Source organism: Apis laboriosa, unplaced genomic scaffold (assembly GCF_014066325.1).
Source record: "Apis laboriosa isolate Shangri-la unplaced genomic scaffold, ASM1406632v1 scaffold16_cov148, whole genome shotgun sequence".
NCBI lineage: Eukaryota > Metazoa > Arthropoda > Insecta > Hymenoptera > Apidae > Apis > Apis laboriosa.
The window spans coordinates 2,454,939-2,482,594 of NW_025222129.1; the positions used below are offsets into that span (position 1 = coordinate 2,454,939).

General features: G+C 22.2%; 8 protein-coding genes across 17 annotated transcripts; 4 read left to right on the top strand and 4 right to left on the bottom strand.

Annotated features, from left to right (window-relative positions):
- Positions 1-2,871: 2,871 nt before the first annotated feature.
- On the top strand, positions 2,872-6,838 carry LOC122711358 (fanconi-associated nuclease 1-like). Of its 5 annotated transcripts, none has more exons than XR_006346085.1 (9): positions 2,872-3,138; positions 3,233-4,569; positions 4,657-4,788; positions 4,879-5,322; positions 5,395-5,803; positions 5,874-5,996; positions 6,125-6,236; positions 6,375-6,486; positions 6,674-6,838. XR_006346085.1 is itself a non-coding variant. In XM_043930081.1 (9 exons), the coding sequence occupies exons 1-8, from the start codon at positions 3,028-3,030 to the stop codon at positions 6,383-6,385; spliced, it is 2,679 nt and encodes an 892-aa protein (XP_043786016.1). In that variant the 5' UTR covers positions 2,872-3,027; the 3' UTR covers positions 6,386-6,420; positions 6,674-6,838. The 5 variants fall into 5 exon arrangements, 3 of the variants coding, with proteins under 3 accessions (XP_043786016.1, XP_043786017.1, XP_043786015.1); XR_006346086.1 differs by having other exon boundaries at positions 6,677-6,838; XM_043930081.1 differs by having other exon boundaries at positions 6,375-6,420.
- On the bottom strand, positions 6,032-7,953 carry LOC122711363 (NAD-dependent protein deacylase sirtuin-5, mitochondrial-like). Its single transcript, XM_043930086.1, has 5 exons — positions 7,593-7,953; positions 7,320-7,534; positions 7,106-7,242; positions 6,658-6,808; positions 6,032-6,335 (listed from the first exon to the last, which is right to left on the bottom strand). Exons 1-5 carry the CDS (start codon positions 7,830-7,832, stop codon positions 6,281-6,283), a joined length of 798 nt encoding a protein of 265 aa, XP_043786021.1. The 5' UTR covers positions 7,833-7,953; the 3' UTR covers positions 6,032-6,280.
- Positions 7,954-7,973: 20 nt separating this feature from the next.
- LOC122711360 (methionine aminopeptidase 1D, mitochondrial) lies at positions 7,974-9,552 on the top strand. The gene is made up of 6 exons (XM_043930084.1): positions 7,974-8,164; positions 8,232-8,471; positions 8,565-8,756; positions 8,869-9,019; positions 9,100-9,210; positions 9,287-9,552. Exons 1-6 carry the CDS (start codon positions 8,129-8,131, stop codon positions 9,475-9,477), a joined length of 921 nt encoding a protein of 306 aa, XP_043786019.1. The 5' UTR covers positions 7,974-8,128; the 3' UTR covers positions 9,478-9,552.
- Positions 9,553-10,920, bottom strand: LOC122711364 (proteasome subunit beta type-4). Its single transcript, XM_043930087.1, has 5 exons — positions 10,762-10,920; positions 10,290-10,496; positions 10,027-10,173; positions 9,773-9,971; positions 9,553-9,693 (listed from the first exon to the last, which is right to left on the bottom strand). The coding sequence occupies exons 1-5, from the start codon at positions 10,887-10,889 to the stop codon at positions 9,604-9,606; spliced, it is 771 nt and encodes a 256-aa protein (XP_043786022.1). The 5' UTR covers positions 10,890-10,920; the 3' UTR covers positions 9,553-9,603.
- A 782-nt stretch (positions 10,921-11,702) lies between these two features.
- Positions 11,703-15,442, bottom strand: LOC122711359 (probable chitinase 2). Its single transcript, XM_043930083.1, has 9 exons — positions 15,115-15,442; positions 14,583-14,757; positions 13,549-13,746; positions 13,317-13,476; positions 13,150-13,246; positions 12,822-13,028; positions 12,427-12,624; positions 12,138-12,266; positions 11,703-12,026 (listed from the first exon to the last, which is right to left on the bottom strand). Exons 2-9 carry the CDS (start codon positions 14,644-14,646, stop codon positions 11,733-11,735), a joined length of 1,347 nt encoding a protein of 448 aa, XP_043786018.1. The 5' UTR covers positions 14,647-14,757; positions 15,115-15,442; the 3' UTR covers positions 11,703-11,732.
- Positions 15,025-16,612, top strand: LOC122711361 (protein KTI12 homolog). The gene is made up of 6 exons (XM_043930085.1): positions 15,025-15,137; positions 15,319-15,603; positions 15,684-15,945; positions 16,010-16,148; positions 16,219-16,281; positions 16,406-16,612. Exons 2-6 carry the CDS (start codon positions 15,441-15,443, stop codon positions 16,601-16,603), a joined length of 825 nt encoding a protein of 274 aa, XP_043786020.1. The 5' UTR covers positions 15,025-15,137; positions 15,319-15,440; the 3' UTR covers positions 16,604-16,612.
- Positions 16,613-17,344: 732 nt separating this feature from the next.
- LOC122710973 (carnosine N-methyltransferase) lies at positions 17,345-21,670 on the bottom strand. Of its 5 annotated transcripts, XR_006346035.1 has the most exons (9): positions 21,618-21,662; positions 20,306-20,534; positions 19,650-19,875; positions 19,134-19,291; positions 18,860-19,000; positions 18,628-18,790; positions 18,323-18,556; positions 17,532-18,252; positions 17,351-17,457 (listed from the first exon to the last, which is right to left on the bottom strand). XR_006346035.1 is itself a non-coding variant. In XM_043929267.1 (8 exons), exons 2-8 carry the CDS (start codon positions 20,410-20,412, stop codon positions 17,410-17,412), a joined length of 1,077 nt encoding a protein of 358 aa, XP_043785202.1. In that variant the 5' UTR covers positions 20,413-20,534; positions 21,618-21,670; the 3' UTR covers positions 17,345-17,409. The 5 variants fall into 5 exon arrangements, 4 of the variants coding, with proteins under 4 accessions (XP_043785202.1, XP_043785201.1, XP_043785200.1 ...); XM_043929267.1 differs by lacking the exon at positions 17,532-18,252 and having other exon boundaries at positions 17,345-17,457; positions 21,618-21,670; XM_043929266.1 differs by lacking the exon at positions 17,351-17,457 and having other exon boundaries at positions 17,467-18,252; positions 19,698-19,875; positions 21,618-21,667.
- On the top strand, positions 21,132-26,238 carry LOC122710972 (phosphatidylinositol 5-phosphate 4-kinase type-2 alpha). Of its 2 annotated transcripts, XM_043929261.1 has the most exons (9): positions 21,132-21,605; positions 22,427-22,524; positions 23,019-23,129; positions 23,906-24,097; positions 24,639-24,777; positions 24,857-25,156; positions 25,284-25,459; positions 25,538-25,680; positions 25,774-26,238. In XM_043929261.1, exons 1-9 carry the CDS (start codon positions 21,468-21,470, stop codon positions 25,959-25,961), a joined length of 1,485 nt encoding a protein of 494 aa, XP_043785196.1. In that variant the 5' UTR covers positions 21,132-21,467; the 3' UTR covers positions 25,962-26,238. The 2 variants fall into 2 exon arrangements, with proteins under 2 accessions (XP_043785196.1, XP_043785197.1); XM_043929262.1 differs by lacking the exon at positions 23,906-24,097 and having other exon boundaries at positions 21,136-21,605; positions 25,774-26,237.
- The last annotated feature ends 1,418 nt before the right edge of the window (positions 26,239-27,656 follow it).

Sequence of the window (27,656 nt, forward strand, 5' to 3'; positions counted from 1 at the left end):
TAAATGTTTTCTCATTTAATAAATTTTTTTTAATTAATTTATATTCAATGAAAATAAAAAATTCAGTCGAATTGAATTGTGAGACTTCGTGTTTACCTAATTTGTTGCATTCGCGGAAAACAATATTGTACCATGTAAGTAGGACTAAGCCGAATCAATGCAACTATTTAGAGCGATCGAACAAGACCTATAATCGTTTCGTGTGAAAAAAAAAAACAAATTATTAAGAGAAGAAATGAGCTTACAAATATAATGTTCAACGTGAAGCTCTTAAAAAAATTCTGAGTGTTAAAAAAACTTTTACGATAATATCGACAGGTGTCGAAATGCGGTGTATCTATTATATGTGTATTTTATTCTGTGAATACAGTAGGGCTTCTATGTCGCTGTGCGACAAGAAGATTTAATTGGAAAAAAACGCTCCAACCAAAGCTCCAGTTTGAACGAAAGTTTGACGAGAGTATAGAGAATTTCTCAAGATTATACAGTCGGAGAACGTAAGGGGAAGATACATCAAATTCTATATATATGTAGAATGTTTGATCTAGACAACCCTTTAATTTGTTCTTCGATACATACATACATCATCTACTCTCTCGTCCCCTGATAACACCTTTCGCTGAGTGCATGTATCAAATTTAATTTGATCCAAATAAAATATCACTAGATATAAATTAAATTGCGTGAATTATATTTATTGCTTATAAACCGTCGAGATCTAACAAATAAAAATTACATTCCTAAATTTATCTTTGATTTTCTCTGATTCTAACATGCTTGTAATTTTATAGTATGCTTTTCATAGTATGCAATAATAATAATAAACTTAAAATTATTTTACCGGCGGAAAATAAAAAATATTTTGAGTCAAATAATGAGATACGCTTGTATGTATTTATTTGCTTTGTCATATTTTTAGAGAAGTAGAGATGTTATCAGGTAGATGAGTTGTTTCCTATAAATTACTTATAAAAATTTAAACTCAACTATTGTTTAGCATTAATGTCTATAATAAATGTGATCAACACTTAAATCTATTAAATAATGTAACCAATTGTATGTGTATATATGTATATATGTATATATATACACATTGCAATTTGATCATTAAGTGTATTCTAATTGTGTAATTTCACAAATTGGCAAAATTATGAACAAATTGATTATCATACATTATTCGAATATAAAAAAAAAATAGCAATTTGTTAGGATAAAACATATGTGACATATATCTTCTATATCATTCAAATCAACAAAATTTTCTTTATTTAATTTATCTATTTATACCAAAATGAATATTTTATGTACTATACAACAACAAAATATTTACATTTACTCAAAGTACATAAATTGTTTATTTCTTAAAAAGTATAAGCAAAAAAAGGATACAATTGCATTTCACATATATACATATAATGTTAGCAAGAAAATATTCATGGTGAACATAAATTGGACAAATAATTTAAACAAGCAAATGTTTCAAAATAAATTCTGATTACATCGCGTAAAAATAAATTTTTTTAGGATATCCCCCCTAGCAAAATTGAATTAATTTTAAAAAACAAAAAAATAGTCGGACAAATTACATTTTCTTTGTGTATAGTTTTTAAAAATTTGCATAAATTTATTTTTTTATAAATATGAAAAAATTGATCTGTATAAAATTTAAAAATATTTTGTATAGAATTTTGCAAATAGATCTTTTTCAAAACTTTTTATTACATTTTAAATGTGAAAATTTCTTATACATATTTTAACACTTATGTTTTTGAAAATTTTTAAATATGTTTATTAGCTTTGAAGGTTATATAGATATATAATTTTATTTAATTTTTAATGTAATCAAAAATTCTAGCAAAATGAATATTATTTTATTTATTAATATAATTTGTATTATATTAAATTTAATAAATTTTATGTAAAAATAATGATATAAATTAAAAAGTTAGATCGGAAATAATTTTTTATTAAAAGCACTTCGAATTTTATATCTATAGATATATAAACTTTAAGCTTATTAATCATATTCGTGTCTGTTTTTTAAAATAATATGGATAATATTTCATATTAGATTATTTGATTTTATTTAATATAAAAATATTAGATTTTAAAAGAAGAAAAATATTAAATTTTAAAATCAAATATATATATTATAAACTTTATGAATCAAATAAAAATGGTGATTTGGCATTTCTATATATTTCAATACTTTATTTAAATATTATGCAATTATATTACAATATATATATATATATATATATATAATATCTTATAAATTAATAAATGCAATATGTTTCATATTATTTTTCTATACATATAAACTAATATTTTCAAATGCAAATAAAAGATAATCGCTAACTATACATATAATACTTCTGAACAATTCAATTTTCTTAGTATACTACTGCAAGGCTATTCACAAGTAGGATATTTTATCTAATTTAATAAAATGTTTGTATAGTAACTATTAAAAAATTATATTACAAAAAAAATCACATGTAAAAGCAAGTTTTCTAGACTCTTAAGCAAATTTTTCTCTTTTTTTAATTCTTAATTTCTATGATAAAGATTGATATCGTATATATATATATACTCGTTAGAAATATAAAAAGAAAATTCTCATTATTAATTTTCACTAAGAAAAAAATCTATAACTATATCAATATATATTTATATATATTTATCATTGCATAAAAACAAAATTATTTAGAGATGAACAAATTTTATACCCCTTGATTTTTTCTCCCTTTCTTATTTTTGTCTTAAAATATAGAACAATACATATGTGTAAAAGAAAATCTTAGTTTCAACTTGATAAATATGAATTTTATTTAGTGATTTTTTTTTTTATTCATTATATATTCATGATGACACATGTGTAAAGAGAAAACATTTATTATTAAATGTAATGATAATTTCTTAATTTATATTTTTACATATTTTTACGTGTTTGTGTAAGAATCTTTAAGTTTTAAGAATTAATAATAATGGTGATTGAATTATTTACCAAGATACAAATATAAAACAATGTCACATCAAACACGCATTGATCAATTTTATAAAAGAGTCGGCAATAAATATCCTTCGCATGTAATTAAAAAGCATTCTAGGTTAAAAACTGCGCCGTATTCAAGAAGTGTTAGTTGACATTTTCATATCTTTTAAAAATTTTTATATCAATTTTTAAAATTACATTGTATGGAAATTAAATTATTTTTTTTTATTTTTATAGAAAGAAAAAGATATAAATAGAAAACAAAATGTTTCATTATCACAATATATGAAATCTGATGATGTATCAGATTGTACTATTATACATGAAAAGTCTAATGAAATGCATGATAGCTTTTTAAATGATACAAAGATTCAATACGATGACGAAATAATGAAAAATAATATATCATTATATGAAAATAATCACTTGGAAAAAACATCAACATATATTAATATGCAATTACAAGAAACATTAGAAAATAAATTAAATAACGATTATATGAAAACATTAGAACTTAATAGTAATAATAATTCTCAGTTAAAGAAAACTCCAATTAAAGAATCAAATTTTGCAAATACAAAACAAAGGACTCCAAATAAAAACAATTTTTCATCACAAAATACTAATAGTTCTTCTATACATAAAAAATTAAGTTACACACCTAGAATATCATTTGAAAATAAATCTCCAAAAATTATTGAAAAGAAAAACTTATTTGATGAAAATATTAATAATTCTATTATTATTCAGACTATTGAAAATATGAATTTAGTAAAACAAGGTGCTATTTCATTACATAATTTTGATCTAGAAAAAATATATTCTAAAAATACATTTGATTATCAATATAATAATATAAATACTGAAAATTTAATGAAATATGAATTAAACAATATAAATTTATGCAATGATTTGAATTCTAAAATTTTATTCACTACTATTTTTAGTGTACTTTCTCTTCCTATTAATTGTGGTTATTTTGATGAAAATGATCTTGATTTTATATATTCTATAATTACCCTTCCTATAAATGCTCAAATGTTATTAGCTAGGATGATAAAAAGAAAAAGAAAATGGTTTAGAAAAAATAATATAAGTTATCCAGAAATAAATACAGAGTTAAAAGATATTTTTGAAATTCTTGTTTCACGATCTATTTGTACTTTTGATATTCAAAAAGAAAACTTATCTACAATACTTGAATTATTACAAGTAAATGAAATTCAACAACTTTGTAAGAACATGAAAATTAATCCTAAAGGAAACAAAAAAAGTAATATACAAAAATTATTAAAACTGTCAAACAATAAACCTTTATTTCCTGGAGTAAAGTCCCCAAGTAATTTTTTGTATGCTTCAATACTTGATATATTAGATTATTGCGTATGCATTACTATTAAAACATGGAATATTATTGATAGAATTATAACATTATTAATACCAAATCAAAATCCAAGAGATAATACATCAGATATATTTTACTTTTTATGTGATGTTTATTTAGGAAAGACAATATTTCCGAATAATTCTGGAGATTATTTTCCAGTATTTTCTTGTAAATTACATTTGATAAAGTAAATTTTTTTTTTAATCAACAATAAATATAAAAATTGATATAAATTTTAATTGTTTTTAATAATTTTATTTATTTATATTTGTAGTTATATGGAAGCTAAATCTATATTATCTACAACATTACAATATATTGAAAAGAAAGATTGGAAAAAAGTACAAGAATATGGAAATTTAGCTATGGATATATTACCAAATTTATTAGAAATTGAATCATTAAAGTAATATAAATTTTAATAAAAAAAATATTTAATAATTTCAATTTTAATACAGATTATTTTTTAGATTTATTTTTTAATACAATTTTTTAGATTAAAAAATTCTATACTTCCTATGCATGTAAGATATTATATGCCAGGATATATATGGTTAAAAATACTTTCTAAATGTATAGAAGCATTCAAAAAGAATCGAGATAAAAAGCGAGTAGTAGAAATTTTATCGTTTCTATTAAAACAAAATTGTCATATGCTTTCACATAAAGGAAAATGGTACGAAGAATTAGCTCTCATTGAAATGTATCATCATAAAAATATAGAAATATCTGCATCTATCATAATCCAAGCTTTAAATACAGAAAATTTGACACAAGTAGATAAAGTAAATCTTATAGATAGAGCAAATAAAATAGTCAAGAAGAAAATAATTAAATCAATTACAAAAACTACTGTTAATAAAATCTTAGATGATTATATTTCTTATATGCCAAAATATAAGCCAACATCTATCATTATAAATGCCACAGTAATGCCAAGGTAAATTTAATTTTATATGTATTATAATTTTTATTTATTTTAAAATATAATGTGGAATTAAATTATTTTTAGAAATACTGCAGGAAATAAAAGTATTTGGTGTATAAAAAGTAGTATTGAAAATCAAACTTATGGCTCAGTAGAAACTGTTGCATTCCATCATTATCAGAAACAAGGATTTCCCAATGGATTGCACTGTGAAGGTGCATTACCAAATATACTATTTTGTACTTTATTTTGGGAAGAATTATATGATATACATATTCCTGGAGCATTTGTAACACCATATCAAGAAGCTCCAGGAGATTTATATACAGATCAGTTTTATAAAAATAGAAAAGAAAAAATAGATATGAAACTTAAAATAATTAGTGATTTAAATTCTGAATTATTAAGTTCTAAAATGAAAGAAAAATTTATAATATTTAAACAATATCAATCGGTTATGTTAAGAAATTTGGATAATAATTTACAATTGGAGGTAATTTTATTGATATTTTATTATCTGATTCATCAAAAAATGTAATAATATACAACATTTTTATTTATAGGAAATAGTACACTGTTTGGGAGTACAAGGTGTAGTAGGGATTTGTAAACGACTCATTGAAAATTTTAAACTTTGGAGAGCTGGATTTCCAGATTTAATTGTTTGGAATTATGATACCAAAAAAGTATGTATATTTATTTAAAAAATAATATCATTAAATCTATTAAAAATATATTTCTTATATTTTATATTATATAATTTTTAATTAAAATTTCATATTTTCTTAATTAAAAAAGCACATTTTTTTTAAAGCATAAAATTATAGAAGTAAAAGGTCCTCGTGATGTTCTTTCAACAAAGCAAAGATTATGGTTAGAGTACTTACATCAACTTGGACTCAATATTGAAGTATGTTTAGTACAAGGTAAATATTCTACATGCTCAAAATGTTCTGTTTATATTCAGAAATCATAATCCTAAAGCTTCTGGTACAGTAACAGTGCAAAGACCTTGAAAATGATACCTTTAAAATAATGCATATAATAATATTATTTTGTTACAGATAAATGCTGAAATCTAGAGAAAAAAAATTGAAGAATTTAATAATTGTGAATAAATTTTATAACTTTTTGTTATAAGAGAATAGACATTATAAGACTTTAATTAAGATATTGGTATAGAATTTTTAATATTTTAATAGAGTATTTTATTTTAATATATTATTTTTTTTTTTTAATATAAAATTTTTTATATAACTATTTATATAAAATGCTTTCAATATTTTTAATTTTTATATTATTTCAACTTAATTTTTAATTTTTAATTTTTATAATATTTTAACTTACTCGAAATATGATGTAGCAGGAGTTGTTTCCAAATTAAATTCAGCAACAGGGATTCCATGCTGTGCTACATATGGAGCAAACATTGCTGCAGGATAAACAATAGATGATGTACCGATAACCAGGCAAACATCACAATTTTCAACGGCAATATCTAATATTTTAATAAAGAGATTAAAATATATTTTTATTTTATTGAATAGAAATTTAATTTAAATTTTAATTTATAATACGAAAAAATTTCAATTAACTTAATGGAAAAAATTGAGATCTAATGAATAATCAACATTGGAAAAAATTTTATTAATTGTCACTAGAGATAATTGCAATTCGATTAATCGCTATTTTATTTATTTTATTAATCATTATTATATATTATGTTATTAGAATTTTATATTGCATTTTCATATAATAATTCATATAATAATTATTATAATTATTAAATACTTACGTGCTTTTTGCATTATGTAATCATCTAAATTTTCTCCAAACCATACAATGTGAGGTCTCAATATATTTTTACAATTTTGACAATGAGGTAAATCTTCTTTTGGAATATCGGAACTCATAATATTTGGATCTGGCGATCTACTCATGTTTATATTATTGACATTCATTATATGCAAATATTTATCATTTATATAAAGGTATAAAAAAAATATTACCCTTTCCCTTTTAATGCAGGACATATTGGAATATTTGTATTTTTAACAACTTCATGACAAAATGTACAACGAGTTTTAAATAGTGAACCATGAAGTTCCACTACATCTTTAGCTCCTGCTCTTTGATGAAGTTCATCAATATTTTGTGTTATAATTGTAACATTTTTACCTTCCTTTAAATAACGATCTTGGAAAATCGCTATTGCTTCATGAGCCTAGAAATTCCATTCAAAATAATATCTTTAAAAAAATATATTGTAATTATTAAAATACCTTATTAGGTTTAGCTTCTAATGCTACTCGTCTACGATATTCATAAAATTCCCAAACTAAAGAAGGATTTTCTGCAAATGCTGTTGGAGTTGCAAGACTTTCAGCTGGATATTTTCTCCAGAAACCACCAGCACCTCTAAATGTAGGAATACCAGATTCTGCGGAAATTCCACTACCAGTCAATATCAATACATTCTTCGCATTTGCCACTATTTCACGAAACGATTTCATAGTATTCATGGTTTCTATATAAACTTTTTTAAGGTTATTCTATTCTATATTAATAGATTCTTTGTTTTGTTTTAAATAACATCAAAAGTTTATAATTGGCATGCGTATTGTTTGACAGCTGATTCTTATATACAGGTAATAAATAGTAATGATGACGTAAAATCACAAGTCGAGTGATTTTCTTTAAGTGAAAAGTAAATTCACAAACTTTTTATACTCTTTTAACAAATTTTTATGCAAAGAGAATGAATATTCTTTAATAAAATCATAAGTACGAAATCTTTCAATCATTAGATATTCCGAAAATGTTTCTCAGAAGTTTTTTTAAAAAAAAATCTAAAGTACGCTTATTTTTAAAAGATATTTTTATTTTATATAGTCATATAATTGTTTAACATAATTTTTTAGACAATACCACGTAAATTTATAAATAACTCTTTTGGAAGTTACGAGGTTATTGTACCATGGGAAATTTCTGAAGTTAGAGAAGTACCATCATATATTCCTAAACCTTCTTATAGTCAAACATTAATTCCACGTGATGGTCCAAAAAAACCTGAAATTAAAGATAAAAATCAAATACAAAGCATGAAAGACAGTTGTAATTTTGCCAAAAAAGTATTGACTTATATTAAACAATATATAAAGGTATATAAAATATAATAAGCTATATGAAATTTAATTAATAATACAATTTAAATATCATTTTTATTTCTTCTTACTTTTCAAATCCTATTTTAGCCTGGTATAACTACAGATGAATTAGATGCAATAGTTCATGAAATGATTATAAGTAATGGAGCTTATCCAAGTCCACTTAACTATAAAGGGTTTCCAAAGTCAATATGTACTAGTATTAATAATGTTGCATGTCATGGAATCCCAGATAAAAGACCATTAGTGAAAGGGGATATATTAAATATTGATGTAACAGTCAGTAAAAACAATAATATATTATAAAATAATGTAATATGAATATATTGCTGCATTTATAAATGTAAAAATATATAAAAATAAAAGTAGTTTTATTTTTTTCTATATTTAGGTATATTTACATGGTTATCATGGAGATTGTTCAAAAATGTTTGAAGTAGAAGAATGTGATGATGAAGCAAAACGTTTAATAAATATAACAGAATTGTGCTTAAAAAATGCTATTGATATTTGTAAACCTAATGAAAATTTCTCCAGTATAGGTAATGATTATATAATAGTTTAAATATAATATAATTATATAATCTGAATATTTTTATATTTTTCTTTTTATTTTTGTCAGGAAATATTATTGAAGAAACAGCAAATAAAAATGGATATTCTATAATTCCAGTATTTGCAGGACATGGTATAGGTACTTATTTTCATGGTCCACCAGATATTTTTCATTTTGGTAAGTTACTATTTCTATATTATATATATAATTATATATAGATAATTAAGAAAATTATGTCTTATATTATTATTAGCAAATAATTTTGATGGAAAAATGTTACCTGGAATGACATTTACTATTGAACCAGTTTTAAGTCAAGGTAGTGAAGAAATTAAAATTTTAGAAGATGGATGGACTGCTGTTACAGTAGATAATGCAAGAACAGCACAATGTGAACATACTGTATTAGTTACTGATACTGGTTGTAATGTATTAACTCGTTAATCTTATAAATTTACTTTTTGTGTATATTTTCCATTGCTTCAAAAATATAATTAAAAATTATATAGAAAAAATTCATTTAGAATTGTTACAGATATTTTTATTAAGAAAAATTATTTATATTTATTTTTACATAATAGCAGGTCCCCAATAACTATCTAAAGTTAATGGTCCTTGTATTTCAACACCTTCTTCCCTTGTGATTATTCCAACTTGATACTAAAAATTTAAAAAATTAAATTTTTGTTTTAATATAATATTAAAAATACACATATAAAATTCTTATACTATTATTTACCTTTGGAAAAGACCGTGCATCTCTGTAATAAAGAACTTGCATTACTTTATACAAAAGTTCAATTGCTTGCTCTTTACTCATTTCTTTATTTTCTTCATAAGCTTTTCTTAAAATAGGTGTTGCCATATATGCACCATATCCAGTTGCAATTACTGGATCACTATAGGCTGTACCAAGTTTATCCACAGTACCCAAAAATCTAAATGAAAATATATTACTACATTTAATATAAGAAGAAAATAAAATGAACTTACAATTTATCCCCTTCTAAACCTCCAATAATAAAATTATTCCAAAATGGATCAAACTGTGATCTCCTACTGTATAATACTCGAGTTAACCAACAATGAAGAGCTTTTGGTTTTAAAGATAAACCATCATCAAGACATTCTTCCTCAACACTATAAGATATAAAAAAACAATGAAAATATAAAAAGATATATTGAAATTTATATAAAATATAAACATAATTGAAATATACATATAATATATAATTGAAAACATAATTGAAATATACATTTTTCTTTCAATGTGGCTTTTTAAGCATTGATAATCAGCATAATCTCCTCCTGCACCAAGGATAATATTATCATTCACTTTCATCACACGTTCAAGATTTCTATATCTAGCCAATGATCCATATGATCCAAGAATATCTGTTGCTATGAGAATACCATTTTTAAATTGAATTCCAACTACAGATGTACCAGTTGTCATTGGTGCTCTATAAAGTAGAAAAACAAATATCAAGTTAAAGAAAAATGATGATTGGGAAAATTAGAATTAATCAAATAATTAATATAATAGTAGAACAATTCAAATCTTATACATTTTTTTTATCAAATTTATTTTATTAAAATATTAAAAATATTAATTTTTTAATCACTATATACAATTTATAATTTTCATATTCATTGAAAATAAACATGACATGCAGTTTTAAAAAAAAACTTTCAAAACGAATATGAATGTATGATAAAAAATTTTACTGTGATCTTTGGAATCCTCCAACTTCGAAATGCGTAGAACTTCCTGGAAAATGATAAAATGCACCAGGTACTGGACCATTTTGCCATAATGGTGCAGGAGTTTGCCAATCAGCTTTGCTAAGCGCCATGTTTTTTACAGGTATAAAACAGATTGAAATGTCATTCAACTGAAGTCTGAACATTCGATAAGTTTGTTCTTTACAAAAAAACAGTTCCTAAATTTCCCATCTAGAAATATTTAATTTCCCCCAAAAATCTTTTTTGATTAATTTTAATAGTATAATCAAATATTAAGATATTATAAAATTTAAAAAATGTAAAATTTTAAGTGTATTTTATTAATAATATATTGTATTATTATATGTATAATATATAATAATTATTATTACTATAAAAGAATATTTCATAGATATTTAATTTTATTTCTATAAAATAAAAAATATAAATTGTATAAAAATAAATTATATAAAAAAATTAATATATATAATATATATATAATATAATCTTTACATAATCATATTCAAAAATTTAAAAATTATTATTATTTAAATATTTAAATATTCTTATAAAATAAATAAATTCCTGACATAATGAAAAATATGAATTATGTAATAAATTATATTTAAAAAAATAAAGTAAATTATATTATAAATTATTTTATATTACTTTTTCGAAAAAAAACTATTTCTCAAAGAAAATTTAAATTTAAATATATTTTATATATATTTATTTGAAATAGAAAATTTATTTCTACATATAAGAATAATATAAATTATAAATTATATTAACATATGATTATTATAAATACTAAATATTTTGTGAATCATATTTATTATTATATTTAATAAAGATGCAAATGGAAAGATAGTTTTAAAAACATTTTTGAATTTATTGATAAAAAAATTGTTCTGAAATATATTTAATTTTTACGAAATTTTTGATATTATCTTTTTATTCATTATGAATTCATTTTAAATGAAATACAAAAAAAATAATATTATTAAAATCAAATTATTTGAAAATCTCATTACAGAAGATGTGTTATTGTTGTTTTTATTATTTTTATCATTATCACCATCATTATCATCACTTAAGTCATAATAATCAATTTGAGACAAAACCATGTTAATTGATCTTAATAAAGGATATTTTTTTTCTCTTAGATCTAGAGAGTTATTGAGAGATGCACATTTTCCACTAAAATCATCAGTATCGATACTCCAAATCATTACACCGGACAAATTTAAACTCATCGCGTATTCAACCTAGAAATATTGAAAAAATAGAGTAGTAAAACTATAAAATATTTATTAAATTAATATTATCATTATATTTTTAATTAATATTATCATTATTTGTGATAGATATTAATCAACCTTTGCTTTTAAACTTTTCGGATTATCAAACATAATAACGTGGTCATCATTGATTACGTAAGGTGTGTTACTATTATCATCCCACCCAGTTATCCACTTCTGTACATTAGTTATTAGTTCTTCACAAATCTGAAAAAATATTATATATATATAAATTGTATATGTAAATATGTATATTAAAATATAATATATATGTATAATAGAATTTTATTAATGAAATCAAATCAATAGATATAACTGAAATTCAATTTAAATCTGATAACTTAAAATCAACAAAAATAAAACATACTTCATTATATCCCATGAAACCATTTTCACCAGTATAAGGTCCCTTGAATCCATCTAATATACTTGTTTGACCAATAGGACTTTCTTTAGAAGAATTCATTTTGTTAGCCAAAATAAAAGTTCTCCCATACATTGGCAATCCTAATACTATTTTATTTGATGGTGCACCTTTACTTAACAAATACATAAGTGTATCCACCTAAACAAAAACTTTATTCCATTTATGAATTCTGTTTATGATATTTATTATATTTTATTTAATATTATATTTCATTATATATATATATATATATTTATTTATTTTATTTAATATTATATTTCATTATATATATATATACACACATATTTTATAATATTTTATAATATATCTCATTATATTTTATCTAAATGCATTACCACACTTTGACCGTCTTCGCTTTTTAATGGTGCATTTGGAAGTACTTTTCTATTCCATGTACCATGATAATCATAAGCCATTACATGAATGTAATCAAGATATTTTGAAATTTCGGGAATATCATACGCCATATCGATAGTTGCTTTATTAGAACTTAAAGCTGCTGTTAATAGATAATTCGATTTTTTGAATGCTTCTTTTAATTCCTGTTAAAAAATTATATTTCTTTAAGAAAATGTAATAAATTTTTAATTTCTTTTAATTATCTAATTTCAAACGATATATAAAAAATATATCTTTTTTTTTATATTCTTTATACATATATACTTTGAGAAGAGAAACAAAATTTTGTTTATCCGCAGGCATACCCCCCCGTGATCCTGGATATTCCCAATCAAGATCGAATCCATTGAAACGATATTCACTGTAAAATATAAATTATTGAATAAACAAATCTGTAAAAAAATAAATTATCTTAATATTTGATTCTATACCCAAGGAATTTCACTACGCTGTCAATAAATTTACTTCTATGATCGGGAGATGAAGCGAGTACAGAATAGCTTTGACTACCTTCGTTCCATCCTCCGATTGCAAGAAGGATTTTCAAGTTAGGATTTTTTTTATGAAGTTGGATCATATTTTTATAATTATCTAAAATAATGAATGACGATATCATTCATATAAATTATTTTAATTTATTTTTATGTACTTCTACTCCTATACCTCTTTCGATATCCAAATGAGGATCAAGACTCTTAATAGTCCACGATTCATTATTTAATCCGGCGAATGCATATATAATATGCGTACAAAGTTCTGGATTGATATCAGAAATTTCAAACATTCCATTATGATTTCTGTAAATGGCCCAGGAAGCAACATAACAAGTTACAACCTTGTTATGCTTAGACCTTAATAAAGCTTAGTAAAAAAAGTATATAATTTTAAAATATAGTTTCATAATTTAAAAATATTAATATATAAAATTATTCATTTTTTCACAGATGATTCATTTTTATATTACAATAAAATAATTTTATATCATAATATTCTTTGCATTATTAAAATTTTTCAATAAGTCAATAAGATATGAAAACATGAAAACATATATTTATATAATAAATATATAATATATATTATTATTTATTCAATATGGAAAAAAAAATATGGAATTATATATTCAAATTAAATTGTAATATTTCGATAAGAGAACTTATTTTTATTTATTTTTTTAAAAAACAAAGTTAAACAAAGATTATGTCGAAATGTCAGACACTTTGCATTGCATAAGTATCAAATGAAATGTCAAATATATTCTATACATTTCTTTTTGTTATATAGTATTTCATCAAATAATATGCTATTTGTTAATTGGATTATTTTTATTTTTATTGTTTTTATAATATATATTTTGTTATTAATTTTTATTCATATTTTATTCTAATTAAACAATACAAGTATATTCCATACAAACAAAATTTTATAAATAATTTTTTCTAAGTTTTTATCGTAAAAAATAAAGAGATTATTTTTTCTGAATAAATATTATTTTGATTGAAATATAAGTAGATTTTAAATATATATATAATCATTTTTAGTATTCAATATTTAGTATTCAGTATTCAATATTTATTTTTTTTTTCAATATAGAAAAATCATCATATAATGTAATAAATACTAGAAATTTTATATATAAATATATATAAATAATAAATATAAATATCATTTAACTTATTTGAACTATTATATATACTTACCTAAAGTACCATTATCACTGAAGAAAAAAATTGCGAATAGAGATAAAAATTTATATGTCTTCATTATTGAGAACCGCTACACGAATGTCGAGTTATTGTCCTGATAGATAGCTTTCACTCGATTACAATACGGTACTTTTATACTCGAAGGAAAAGAAAAAGTCGCACTCGAAGTCTAAAGAAAGATAGAGCTAAAACTTGTTGCTGAAGATTCTTGTACAATAAACGTGTGTATATATATATATATATATATATATATTTGAAACATCTCTATGAATAATGCCAAGATAAATAAATAAATTTCTGATAAATGATAAATGATAAAGGTAATTTTTTATTATTTAAAATTATTATTTAAAAACTTAAAATCTAATTGTAATATAATTTTTTTCTCTCCTTTTTACTCTTTTTAAAAGATCATCATGAGATTTTATATAATACAAATTTAAATAAAAAGAATAGAATTATATTAGTTGAATATTTTATTTATTGTTATTTTTAAAAAAATTAATTGCTCCAAATTTTCTGCAACCTTAAATGCAGTGTGTAATTCAGGTAATCTAACATAAGGGTTATATAAGCCGATTTTAATTGTCTATAATACTATGATAATACTATAAATTATTGTTTTTCTATTTTTTTCTTGTTATATATTTTCTTTATTTTGTTCTATATATGTTCTATATTTTGTTTTATCAAAAATTTATATAATTATTTAATTTTTTTTTATTTTTAGAAAAGCGTTATGTAAATGTATCTTAAGCATATATCTAAAGCATTTAAAGATGGCTGTACTCATAAATCATAATAGGTTAAAGTGTTTATATTAATTTTTTAAATTTGAATTAACTTTTTACAATGCCAGTTATACTTATGACTGGTATACCATGTAGTGGTAAAACAACAAGAACTTGCGAATTGAAAGAATATTTTATAAATGAAGCAAAAAAAAAGGTAGAAATTATAAATGAAATTGATGTTGTGACTAAAACAGGTTTTGATCGAAATAAATTTTTTGCTGGTTAGATTTAAATTTATTTTAATGTTTTTATATTAAAAAAAAAATTCATTCATCATCAATTTATTGCTATTTTACCGTAGATTCAAAAAACGAAAAAAGAGTGAGAAGCGATATAAAGTCATCAATACAACGATTATTAAATATAAATGATATATTAATTATTGATGCTAGTAATTATATTAAAGGATATCGTTACGAGATCTATTGTATGACAAAATTATACAAAACTCCTCAGTGTACAATATTTTGTAATATACCAGTTGAACATGCTTGGTTGTGGAATATAAAGAGACCAGAATATGAACAATATAACAGAGATATTTTTGATGCACTTGTAATGAGGTAATAAAAAAATATCATGGATTACTGTATTAACAAAATATAATTAGAGATTTATAATATATAGATATGAAGCACCAGATAATAAAAATCGTTGGGATATACCATTATTTAATATATCACCAGAAGATGAACTAAAATTTGATGATATTTATAAATCACTATATGAAGTAAAAGCACCAAAACCTAATTTAAGTACACAATGTGTTAGTATTAATATATATAATGAATTGATAATATAATTGATTAATATAATTTTCAATTTGTTTATTTTAGCCACCATTATCATCTACTAATTATTTATATGAATTGGATATAATTACTCAAGAAGTAGTTAACGTAAGTTGTTTAATAACATTTTATTAATAATTATAATAAAATTTGTAAATATTATAAAAAATGAAATACCATAAATGACATTATTATGATTAATTATAAATTGATATTTTCTTTTTTGATAAAGGCAATATTATCATCTAAACAATTAGGTATTGAAAGTGAATTTAAAATACCAAAATATAACTTGATAGTACATAATCCATGTACTGCAATACAACTTATGAGACTACGAAGACAATTTTTAATTTATAGTAAAATGCAACAAAGTGAAATTAATCAAATTGCATCATTATTTGTACAATATCTTAATAAAAGTTTGTAAGAAAAGATATTGGAATATTTAGTTATTATTTATATATATATATATATATATACACACATATACAAAGTGAGATTGAAGGATCAAATACATTTGAATAAAAATAATTCTAAGTGCAAAAATAAATCAAAAAAGAAAAAATATTTTATTTTTTTTTTTCAAGAAAATTGAGAAAAAAAATTGTTAAATAAAAAGAATTTTACAAATTCTTGAATAGATATGAAAGAATTGATTAAATTTATAAGAATAAATAAAAATCATAAAATTTTTTTTTCGAAAAAAAAAATGAAATTGAACAAAAATAATTATGTATTCAATGAATTTTTAAATTTAATTTTCTCGAAAATTATTTGAAAAATATCACATTATATTTATTTTTTATTTTCACATGTAAAATAATCTTATTATAATAATCTTTTATATTCATTCAGGAATTAACTAAAAACTTTTACATTTAATAATTTTTCAAAACAAAGTCTCAAATGAAAAGATATTATTCCTCTTTTTCAACTTATTCTTATATGAAAAATTATTATATGAAAAATCTCTCTTCTTTATATGAAAAATTATCCTTTATTTAGTTGTACCATTCAATCTTATTCTGTATATTTTAAAATAAAGTTATTTTTTTAAAAACAAATCTATTAATCTTTTTAAAAATATATTTTTCTAATAAAAATTATATTCTTACATTATTAGACCTATTTTATTTTATGATAATTTTAGCCTGTATGTATTTTGCGTTGTAAGATAAATTTTTGTTGCACAATATTACTGAATTCTTATTTCATGATAACATAATATATAAATTATATTACAAAAGAGCAATATTTGTGCGACTTCGATATTACATATTTCTGAAAGAATAGAAGAAATAACAAACACTAGAATTCTAGAATTGCACTTTCTTTATAATATTAATTTAACTCACAGAATTAGAAAAGACAATCGGTTTATAACATAAATTTAACAATAAATGAAATTTGTTTTTAAATCAATTGAAAAGGATATTGCATATAATGCACATGCAACCAAATTGACTTTTATTTCATATCATCACGATATTTGGTAAATATTTCAAACAATAAACATTAATGATATGCTAAATCACATACCTAAACTCAAAGAAAAATTGCAAAACTGTTATTAGTATTAAAGTAGAGTTATCATTTTGAACTTGAACAAACTTCTGTCGATATTTAAAAAAATAGCTACATTTTATTATCCAATTTATTAATAACAGAACAATTATATTTAGCAGTTATAGCGAAATAAAATTCTTGATAAAAAAATAGTAGTTCAACATTTATTTAACAATATTTAAAGATTTTTGTTATCTTTTCTAGATTCAAATTACCTAATATTGACTTGATTTATAGAGTATAACAGCTTTGCTTTATATTAGTAGTAATGAACCTATTATATAATTCATTTACAATTACATCAATTTCTTTTATATATAAAATACAGAAAATCGTCATTAATTAATTTTCTTGTTCTTGCATACCATTACTTTCAGTGCCATTTCTATGACTCATATTATCTATATGTCTTTTAGGTTTTCGACAAACGAAATATACGCTATTATATTCACACTGCAACATGCTATTAATGTTCTGTGCATATCGAGTTTTCACACGTGTTTCTTCTTTCTAAAAATATTGTAAATTGTGGAATTTGGTTAATTTTTTAATAGTTAATATTCTTTTACAAAATTCATACCTCTAATTGAAATCCAAAACCTTGAATTACATCGCGAACAACATCATAACTTGGTTCTATTGAATCTTCCATTGGCATATCACTAAAATGATATAATAATGGACCAAGATTTATCCATATTCCTCCTGGTTTTAAAATTTTATATATAGTTTCAATAAATTGTACAACATTATTTGCACAATCTATAAAAAAACATGTAGCAACGCAATCCCAATGATTATTTTCTGTATAAACCTAAAATATATAATATAAAATAAAAATTTAAAAAAAAATTTTTTTATCTTTTAATATATTACAATATTTACTTCAAGAAAATCTCCAGCTGCCATAGAAAATTGTGCATTTTCTGGAAGATCGCTAGGATTTACATCTGGGAAAAATACAGCTTGGGTTTGATGTTCTGGTTTTAAATTATTCATATATTGATGTACCCATGGATGTACTTGATATGAATTTACTCCTCTACATCTTTAAAAAGTATTAAATATTATTAATAAAAATCATTTCAAAAAGAATACAATTTTTACATTTACTTACTTATTTAATACAAAATGAGAAGCAAAGAGCATGAAAAGAGAAAATTCATTTCCTTGACAAGTATATCCACGTCTTGCAATTTCATATGCCAATCTTCCTAAACCCGCTCCAGGTACTAGAATTTGCACATCTGATGGTGTACTGGAAATTTACCTATCATTTCATACTTTTCTGAACTATGTTTTACTATACCACAGTAACTATTATAAATATCTGAATTATTTTAATAATATTTTATTGACACATAATGTGTTCAAGTTTAAGAGGTTCATACCAATATTCTAAAGGAAATTGATTCATAATTTCATCTATAATAGGCTGATAACATGCCATGCGTTCTTCGGTACCTTCCACACTCCAATCACGAACAAGTTGCTTAATTGTAGCTTGGACCTTTTCTTGATCAGCCATTACTGGACGAGGATTTAACGTCTGCAATCAGACCTACCTATATTTTGTACAATAGAATATACTTTTATAAAAAAAGAAGCTTGTTAAGATGATAAAAAAAATCCAAGCTTGAATGAGAAATAAATCAAATATTCTTTTTAGAAAGATAAATGTTATAATAAAATTCTTATGTATAAGATAGAAACTTTCCTTTAATGAAAATTATATTAGTAATTAAAAAACTATATAATTTTAAGATTTCAATTTTCAATAAGAAAAAAAAATATTATTTAATAATATAAATGTAAACATTTTGTTTATGTTTTATATGGTTATATGGAATAAATTAATCATAATTTTAAAAACATATATTGTACAACAGAATATATGTACCACACACCAGGTGAACTTTTCTTACACTTTCAGTCTGTGCAGTAGTTGGGCTCACATTTTCAAAAATATGTGCTACATCCTTAATGATAAGTTTAATTATCTCATCATTATTTTCAATACACCTTTTAACTTCTTGCAAATGTTCTCTATATTTTGATAATAATTTTTGATGATGAGCTGGAAGTGATAGCAAATAGGATTCTGTTTTTTTAACCCTTAGTAGTGAATGATTTCTGTAAAAAGAAAACTATTATATAAGTAATATTTATAGTATTGATATATTTGTAAATTTTACTATTTATTTTAAGTTATACAATCATGATTTTAAAATTTATTTAAGCAGAACAACAATAAATAAGTTAAACAATAATATTTTATCTAAGAAATTACATTATTGTAAAAAATTAAAACAATTTCTATGATCATAAAATAATTATAAAATTGCAAATAAAATATAATACAATGCCTTATCATTGAAGGTTAAGCAATGATATTAAGAATTTTGAACGATAATTGAAAAATTATGAAAGACATTTTATAAACTTATCACAAGTACTATGTTCAATGAAAAAAGCAAAAGAATACAGGCAATAAAGATAAGAATGAAACATCGACTTGAGGATTAGAGTCAATCAAACAAAATAATTTTCATGATATACTTACTTGTAATACTTAAAAGCTGAGACAATACGTTGAAAGTGTTTTCTCTCTTCCTCATCTTCATAAGTGTCGTGCATTTTTTTTGGATAAGGATTCGACATTGTTTCCATTTTTATATTCGAATGTGAAACTTAGTATTTTAATAAGTTTTTTAGCACGACTTTCAGTGGCGGCTTTCTTCATGCACGCGTTATGACGCATTCACATTACTATGATAAATCATTGGTTAAGGCTGTATCGACAGAAAATTTTATTTATCAAAAATTAAAATAAATTAACTTTTTATGAGAAAATCGAAATTATATTTTAAATGTCAAAAAATAAGATTATTTAATTGCATAAAGCATAACTTTTTTAATAAATTTTATTTAGTGTTTTTACAAATTATATAAAATATTTTAATAAATAATTTAGATATACACTATAAATCATATAAAAACAAATGTATTTTGAAACATCTTATGTTTTAAATACAAATTAATAAAGTAACAAATTTAAATTTTATACATTTTATTAATTATAAAAAATAAAAATTAAAAGAAATTGAATTGTATTGAATTGTAAACTTATATAACTGTATAATTTAATTTTTTTTTAATTTTTACAATTATAAAGAAATATAAAACAAATAATTTATTTTAAAAGAAAAACTATAAAAATAAATTTTACTTTTAAAAAAATTCTAATTTTTTATAATGATATAAAAAATTACAATTTATAAAATAATTATAAATTACTCTACAAAAATAAATCGTATATTTAAAATTTATTAGGAATCAATAAAATTTGATTAATATTTCTTACGATAATCCGACATTATTTTTTTTTTAACGTAAGAAATTTAAATAATTTGTTTATCATGATTACAAGCAATAGCAAAATATAACTTCTATATCTGCAAAGTTTCTATAGCTGTTGCAAATTGCAGGTAGGACATGGTTGTCCACGCCGTTTTTAAAAGGAGTTCAGTCGCTAATCAACTGCGGTAGGATACACTTGGGACCTTATCGCAAACATCGTATAAAACTTGCGACTTTTCCGCGTTAGAGTCGCTGTATGAGACATTTCGCGATGATGACAGTGTAAGAAATTTGTTATACTCTTTATTAAGTGTATAGCGGGGGTGTTATTAGACATATTCGTAGCAAGCACCAACGCAAGAAACATGTCTAGTGTACCACAAATGTCTAGTGGGCTTAGCAAGCTCAAAAAGAAACATTTCCGAGTTAAACATCAAAAGGTTAAGCTGTTTCGTGCAAATGAACCTCTTCTTAGTGTTTTTATGTGGGGTGTCAATCATACGGTGAGTACTAACATAACTGCGTGACAGCGTCGCACGTCATCGAAATGCCATTTTCTTGTTTCCCTCTTTGAACCTGAATATAATTAAAAATTTAAGAAAACGATATGTTATTTTGTTTGATTAAATTATTATATCTTTTATCATTTTTTCAGATTGAGAATTGTTAAAATTAAAAACGTACATTGAAAACGTGGGGTGTACTATTTTTTTTTTATGATTTGCAAAGTATTCTTGAATTTTAAACTTAGATTTATAAAATAGAAATATGGCAAATTTTTTTTGTCAACAATTAAATATAATAAACAATTTATATTATATATAATTTATATTTTAGCAAAATATTGTATAATTTTATTTATATTTGGATCGTATTATGATTTTTATAATTATATCTTGTTTATTTTGTATGAAAAAAATTTAACTGATTAATTTATGCTTTATTTATAAGAAATACTCATTATTATAGAAAATTAAAGATTATTTAAGTAAATTATTATTATTACTTTTTAAAATTTAATTATTTTTTTGATATAATAAAAAGTAATACAAATAGACATGCAATTATTTCCATATAAGTGTAGATGATGACATCTATGATATAAATATATAATTTCAATTTATGAAAATTACATGATAAAATATTAAAACATTTTGGCAAATATATATATAAATAAATATTTTAATAGAATTTATATGCTTATATTTTTAATCTTTTTTAGTAAATTTTGAAATAAATATTTAATTGCATATTTGCAATAACAATTTATATAGGAAATAATTATATTTATGTAATTCTTATATTTAATAAATTTATATTTCAGATAAATGAGCTTAGTCATGTTAACATACCAGTAGTACTCCTACCAGACGATTTCAGAGCTTATAGCAAGTTAAAAGTGGATTATCATTTTTTTAATAAGTAAGTTTTATGATATTATATCAAGATATTTTTTAATCTAAAATTATCAAAATGATAAGAATTAAAAGAAAAGTATCAAATCTAAATGAAATTGATGAGTTCGATATAAGGTTAATGTTTTATCTAATATTAGGATAAAATTATTAATCTAAATGTAAAAGCAAGCATAACTGGTCTATTCTAAATATATCACTAAATACTGAATTAGTAGGTTGGTCACTGCTTTTAATAATAGAATCAATGAAGGTCTTTATGATTCGTGATTGTGGTTAACGATAAAGATATTCATAGCTTCATTTCTTAATTTAAAAGGTATTTTAATAAATATGTATATTTTAATAAATAAAACTTTTTGTGGAAATTATTAAATAGTTAGATGTATAAAATTTTGTATTATATTATATATTATATAATACAATGTTATATATGTATTATATATTAAAGATAAATATTTTTTAAGAAAGTCTTTTCATGTATATATATTTTTGTTTTAGGGAAAATATGCCTTCTCATTTTACGTTTAAAGAATATTGTCCATTAGTATTTAGAAATTTACGAGAAAGATTTGGTATAGATGATTTGGACTACAAGGAATCAATGACAAGGTAAAAGATAATCTATTTCATATTCTTTGCTTTTTAAGTAAATTAATATTCTTGTAAAAAATATGTTTTAAATTTATTTTAGAAAATAATTAAAAAATATTCATTATAAAATTCAATATTTATTTAATTAAGATATATTATATAAATAAAAAGTAAAACATGATTTTACTTTTTAAATTTTAATTTTATTTCGTTGCACTGCATGTTAAAGATATGTTTTATTCTATGTATTCTATAGCTTTATGTATAAGTTTCTATAAGTATGATACATATATCAATTATTTGTATGTATTATTAAAATTTGATAAATATTTTTGTTTCTGCAATGCAATATATTTATTTATTTATAAAGTATTACAGATGGCTTTATTTAATACAATTTTAAATGAGGATAATCCATTTAAATGATAAGTAAACCATAATTTTTTCATAGTATTTGAGACCACTTTTATATTGAAATATCATAAAAAGTATATCTATCATATCAAATTTTTAATAAAATAAAGAAAAAATATTTTTAACTCTAATATAGTCTTAAATATAATGAAAAAATATATATTAACAGGTAACATATTAGTATTGTGACTAACATATTTCAGAATATAATATTTAGTATATTATATTGCAATTATATATAAATAGTATATAATTTCTATACTTATATATAGAAACAGTAAATTTCTTTTATTTCTTTATGTATAAAAAATACTTTTCATTTGAATATAATATACAAATATTGTTAATGGTAAATTGTAATACAAGAATTTTGATACTAGATGTCGGGCATTTAATCCTTCCCTATCAGAGAGGCATTGGAATTTGGATAAGAATGGGAAGACTCATAAATTGGTTCAACATTCTGCTACTACTCCTTCAATAACTTTTTCTCCTCCTCCTGTTCTTTCACAAATTCCAGTCCTAAGTAAACCATTACTACGTTCCTACAGTTTTAAACCAAAGCGTCTGAGGTTAGCCAGACTTGATTTTTCATTTTGTGCGTGTTGCTTGTGGCTAACACGTTTTCATGAGATCTTCATTAAATATAAAAAATCAAATTTTAAAGGAACATAGTTAATTGTATACAACATTCTTGTATAGTATTATGCTATTTCATGTAAATTTATATCCATAATTAAATGTTTGTAAACAATACATATTTTGTGAAGTTATTCAAAATTAAAGCATGAATTTCTTTTAATATCCTTACTTGGATATAATATTATATTGGATTAATATAATATTTATAATATTATTTGTTTTTATTATACAATAATATGCTATGTGTATAATATCATTATGAATTAATTAATTATTATGCTTAATAATTATTTATTTATTTTTTTTATATATGCATGCTAACATATACAGCAGAAATAAATTAATAGTGTTTTATGAAATTACAAAAAGAAGAAGATTTTGGTTGCTAGAAATAATTAATTTATTATGTTATTATGCTAGGCCAATATTTATAGGAAACAAAAAAATTATTATTATTTTTATCTTTTTTAGATCACAACCTATATTAGAAGACTCATCTGGAAAAAGTGGTGCAAAATTTTATCAGTCTTATGATAAATTGTTTATTATTAAAACTCTTACAGGAGAAGAAGTAGAAAGAATGAATTCATTTTTAAAACATTATCATCCAGTATGTAGAAATTATATTTTATATATATTTATCATATTATTATTATATATTATTCCATATAACAATTCTACTTTTATAGTATATTGTGGAAAGACATGGAAAAACTTTATTACCTCAATATCTTGGCATGTATCGTTTGACAGTAGACGGAGTCGAACATTACGTCGTTGCTATAAGAAATGTATTTTCAAATCATCTAACCACTCATAAAAAATTTGATCTCAAAGGTTCAACTGTAGATCGTGAAGCTTCTGATAAAGAAAAAGAAAAAGATTTACCTACTTATAAAGATAATGATTTTGTTAAAGAAGGAATGAAAATTTATATTGGTGAAGAAGCAAAAACTAAACTTATAGAAACATTAAGTGCTGATGTTGATGTGAGTTTTATTTTTTTTATTTTATTATTTATTATATGTAATTAATTGTAATATATAATATGTTATATTTATATTTTATATATTTATATTTTGTCTGTTATATTTATTGAGGAATCAATTATTATAGTTTTTAACAAAGTTGCATTTAATGGATTATTCTCTATTACTTGGGCTACATGATTGTGCACGAGCTGAACAAGAAAATAGAGAACGTGCTGAGAAAGAGGAAGAAGAGGATAATCATGAAGAAGAAGATGATAGCGAATCGGGAAGTGGGCTTGATTCACGAGGTCCAATGGGAGAGTATGTTTCAAATATTATGATATTAAATATTTTATATAGATATTTTATTTTCAAAATTTATATTTAATATTCTTATAGTCGTTTATGGGGTTGGAGTGGCGTTGCAGGTATGACAACTCCTCCTGAATCGCCACATGCCGCATTAATGCGCGATACAAGCTTACAATATGAAGATGCAATAATTCCTGAATTAGATATTTATGCAATTCCTAGTAAAGAAGGTAAGCAAAAACTAATATTTTTAGAATTAATAGAAATAAAATTAACTAAATATTTTGAACTTAAATTAAACATTTGAATCTTATTTTTTTCAGGTGCACCTACTAAGGAAATTTATTTTTTAGCCATAATTGATGTGTTAACTCATTATGGTGTACGTAAACAGGCAGCAAAGGCAGCTAAAACGGTGAAGTATGGTGCTAATGTTGATGGTATATCAACCTGTGATCCAGAACAATATGGCAAGCGATTTATAGAGTTCATGAGCAAAGCTATAGAATAAGCTCCTTGTTCGTTGTTGTTAAGCTTGTAAATTTGGACCGCTTGTTTGAAAGTCGTGATGATACTATCGCTTCTTATTATGTTAACATTAAGTGCATTGCATTTGCACTTTGATGTTTGATCATAAAAATTTTTATTTGATATGTCAGTACTGTTGATTATATATTTCAGTATTCCTTATGACATTTACAATTGAATTAGAAGCATAACCAAATTTTAAAGATTATAGACTCTTAGAAAATCTGTTAAAGATTTTTTTTCAGAAAATGTTTAATAATTTTTATAATCAGATATATTTTCGTAGTATTTAATTATTAATTTCTTTATATTCAATTCTTTATATTCAATTATTGATTCATATTCAATTCTTTATATTGAATTATTCTCTACGTTTAATATTATTGTTTTCTTTTCATATTTTTTATTTTTTGTTTATGTTATTCATAATTCCAAAATATGAGACTTAACTTAATTTTTGTGCATTATGTGTTCAAACAAGACGTGATGAAAGTTTTCTTTATTGCACATAATCTTTATTTTATAAGATTGTAATTGGTATAGTTAATATTATATTCAAAAACAAATTTTTTACATACATTTGTTAATATCTTTTTGTTGCATTAATTAATATATAAATAATGCTAACAAAAAAATGTATTGTATATTATTTTTGATGCACATAATGTGCTATAAAAGCTGTGTCATTTGGCAGTAAATAATATGTAAACTAGTTTATTGAAAAATATTAAAATGAATGTTGATGTTAAATATGATAATCTCAAATGAAGCATGGTTTAGTATTTTACGAAGAAAGCCTATTTATGAGAGTCTCTCCGATTTCATCAAAATAAATTATATTGCTTCTAATCTAGTGTCTGTGGTGTCGTCTGGAATGTTTAAATATCCGAAGTAGAATATAACAGTTTTTACAGTGAGAATTTTCTTTTTTAGTAGGTCTAAAAGGAGGAGAGAAGTAATATATTATATGCGCAAAAGATACTATAGTATAAGAGCTTCAAATGTTAACAAATTATTAGTAAATGTCAAAGTCTGTAAATGTCATTGGTCATTTCAGTTACCGCGAGTCGATGTTAAAATCATCGATTCGTTTATTTAGCGAAGTACATTTACAGGGAACAAAGCAAGTTGTATGTATTATGCACGATTCATCTCTCCTTTCATGTTCAAATTCATACAAATTTAAAATAAAAATTAGCTAATGATGATTTTATTAAGAAATACAATATATATATATACACATATATATATATATACACATAAAACATTGCGAGTAATTAAGAAATCAATACTGTTACATAGTGAATTCTCTTATTACTTATAAGTTTTATGTGTGTGTGTGTGTGTGTGTGTATATATATATATATATATAAATATATATATATGTATTCATTTACACATATATTTTTTTAATATCTTGAATACTAATTTGTCTTATTTATAAGAAAAATTATTTAATTAAAATACATTCATATATTTTTTTAGTATACAAATTTTGTAGAATCTATTTACTGATAATATTAATTCTAAATTCATTTTTAAACAATTTATATATTATAAAATAATATGTATATATCTTTATAGTATTCAATTCTCAATATGTCAAACTTCGCTATAACTAATAAATTTGGTTAATAATTTCATTTTCAAAAACGTGCTAATGCAACTTTTTTATTTG

What these genes read in the sequence shown, in the direction of transcription:
- LOC122711358 (XM_043930080.1), top strand. Translation starts at nt 3,028, where the DNA reads ATGTCACATCAAACACGCATTGATCAATTTTATAAAAGAGTCGGCAAT. An exon ending in CTGCGCCGTATTCAAGAAGT is followed by an intron (nt 3,139 to 3,232) that starts GTTAGTTGACAT and finishes TTATTTTTATAG; the next exon opens with AAAGAAAAAGATATAAATAG. An exon ending in TGTAAATTACATTTGATAAA is followed by an intron (nt 4,570 to 4,656) that starts GTAAATTTTTTT and finishes TTATATTTGTAG; the next exon opens with TTATATGGAAGCTAAATCTA.
- LOC122711363 (XM_043930086.1), bottom strand. Translation starts at nt 7,832, where the DNA reads ATGAATACTATGAAATCGTTTCGTGAAATAGTGGCAAATGCGAAGAAT. An exon ending in TTACATAATGCAAAAAGCAC is followed by an intron (nt 6,809 to 7,105) that starts GTAAGTATTTAA and finishes TTAAAATATTAG; the next exon opens with ATATTGCCGTTGAAAATTGT. An exon ending in CCTGCTACATCATATTTCGA is followed by an intron (nt 6,336 to 6,657) that starts GTAAGTTAAAAT and finishes ATTATTTTAAAG; the next exon opens with GTATCATTTTCAAGGTCTTT.
- LOC122711360 (XM_043930084.1), top strand. Translation starts at nt 8,129, where the DNA reads ATGTTTCTCAGAAGTTTTTTTAAAAAAAAATCTAAA. An exon ending in ATATTAAACAATATATAAAG is followed by an intron (nt 8,472 to 8,564) that starts GTATATAAAATA and finishes ATCCTATTTTAG; the next exon opens with CCTGGTATAACTACAGATGA. An exon ending in TGAAAATTTCTCCAGTATAG is followed by an intron (nt 9,020 to 9,099) that starts GTAATGATTATA and finishes TATTTTTGTCAG; the next exon opens with GAAATATTATTGAAGAAACA.
- LOC122711364 (XM_043930087.1), bottom strand. Translation starts at nt 10,889, where the DNA reads ATGGCGCTTAGCAAAGCTGATTGGCAAACTCCTGCACCATTATGGCAA. An exon ending in AGCCACATTGAAAGAAAAAT is followed by an intron (nt 10,174 to 10,289) that starts GTATATTTCAAT and finishes TATATCTTATAG; the next exon opens with TGTTGAGGAAGAATGTCTTG. An exon ending in GGTTTAGAAGGGGATAAATT is followed by an intron (nt 9,972 to 10,026) that starts GTAAGTTCATTT and finishes ATTTTCATTTAG; the next exon opens with ATTTTTGGGTACTGTGGATA.
- LOC122711359 (XM_043930083.1), bottom strand. Translation starts at nt 14,646, where the DNA reads ATGAAGACATATAAATTTTTATCTCTATTCGCAATTTTTTTCTTCAGT. An exon ending in CAGTGATAATGGTACTTTAG is followed by an intron (nt 13,747 to 14,582) that starts GTAAGTATATAT and finishes TTTTTTACTAAG; the next exon opens with CTTTATTAAGGTCTAAGCAT. An exon ending in GCGAAGACGGTCAAAGTGTG is followed by an intron (nt 12,625 to 12,821) that starts GTAATGCATTTA and finishes GTTTTTGTTTAG; the next exon opens with GTGGATACACTTATGTATTT.
- LOC122711361 (XM_043930085.1), top strand. Translation starts at nt 15,441, where the DNA reads ATGCCAGTTATACTTATGACTGGTATACCATGTAGTGGTAAAACAACA. An exon ending in TCGAAATAAATTTTTTGCTG is followed by an intron (nt 15,604 to 15,683) that starts GTTAGATTTAAA and finishes ATTTTACCGTAG; the next exon opens with ATTCAAAAAACGAAAAAAGA. An exon ending in CTAATTTAAGTACACAATGT is followed by an intron (nt 16,149 to 16,218) that starts GTTAGTATTAAT and finishes TGTTTATTTTAG; the next exon opens with CCACCATTATCATCTACTAA.
- LOC122710973 (XM_043929264.1), bottom strand. Translation starts at nt 20,412, where the DNA reads ATGGAAACAATGTCGAATCCTTATCCAAAAAAAATGCACGACACTTAT. An exon ending in GTGTAAGAAAAGTTCACCTG is followed by an intron (nt 19,292 to 19,649) that starts GTGTGTGGTACA and finishes GTCTGATTGCAG; the next exon opens with ACGTTAAATCCTCGTCCAGT. An exon ending in CAATTTCCTTTAGAATATTG is followed by an intron (nt 19,001 to 19,133) that starts GTATGAACCTCT and finishes GTAAATTTCCAG; the next exon opens with TACACCATCAGATGTGCAAA.
- LOC122710972 (XM_043929261.1), top strand. Translation starts at nt 21,468, where the DNA reads ATGTCTAGTGTACCACAAATGTCTAGTGGGCTTAGCAAGCTCAAAAAG. An exon ending in TGTGGGGTGTCAATCATACG is followed by an intron (nt 21,606 to 22,426) that starts GTGAGTACTAAC and finishes TTTATATTTCAG; the next exon opens with ATAAATGAGCTTAGTCATGT. An exon ending in TTTTAAAACATTATCATCCA is followed by an intron (nt 24,778 to 24,856) that starts GTATGTAGAAAT and finishes CTACTTTTATAG; the next exon opens with TATATTGTGGAAAGACATGG.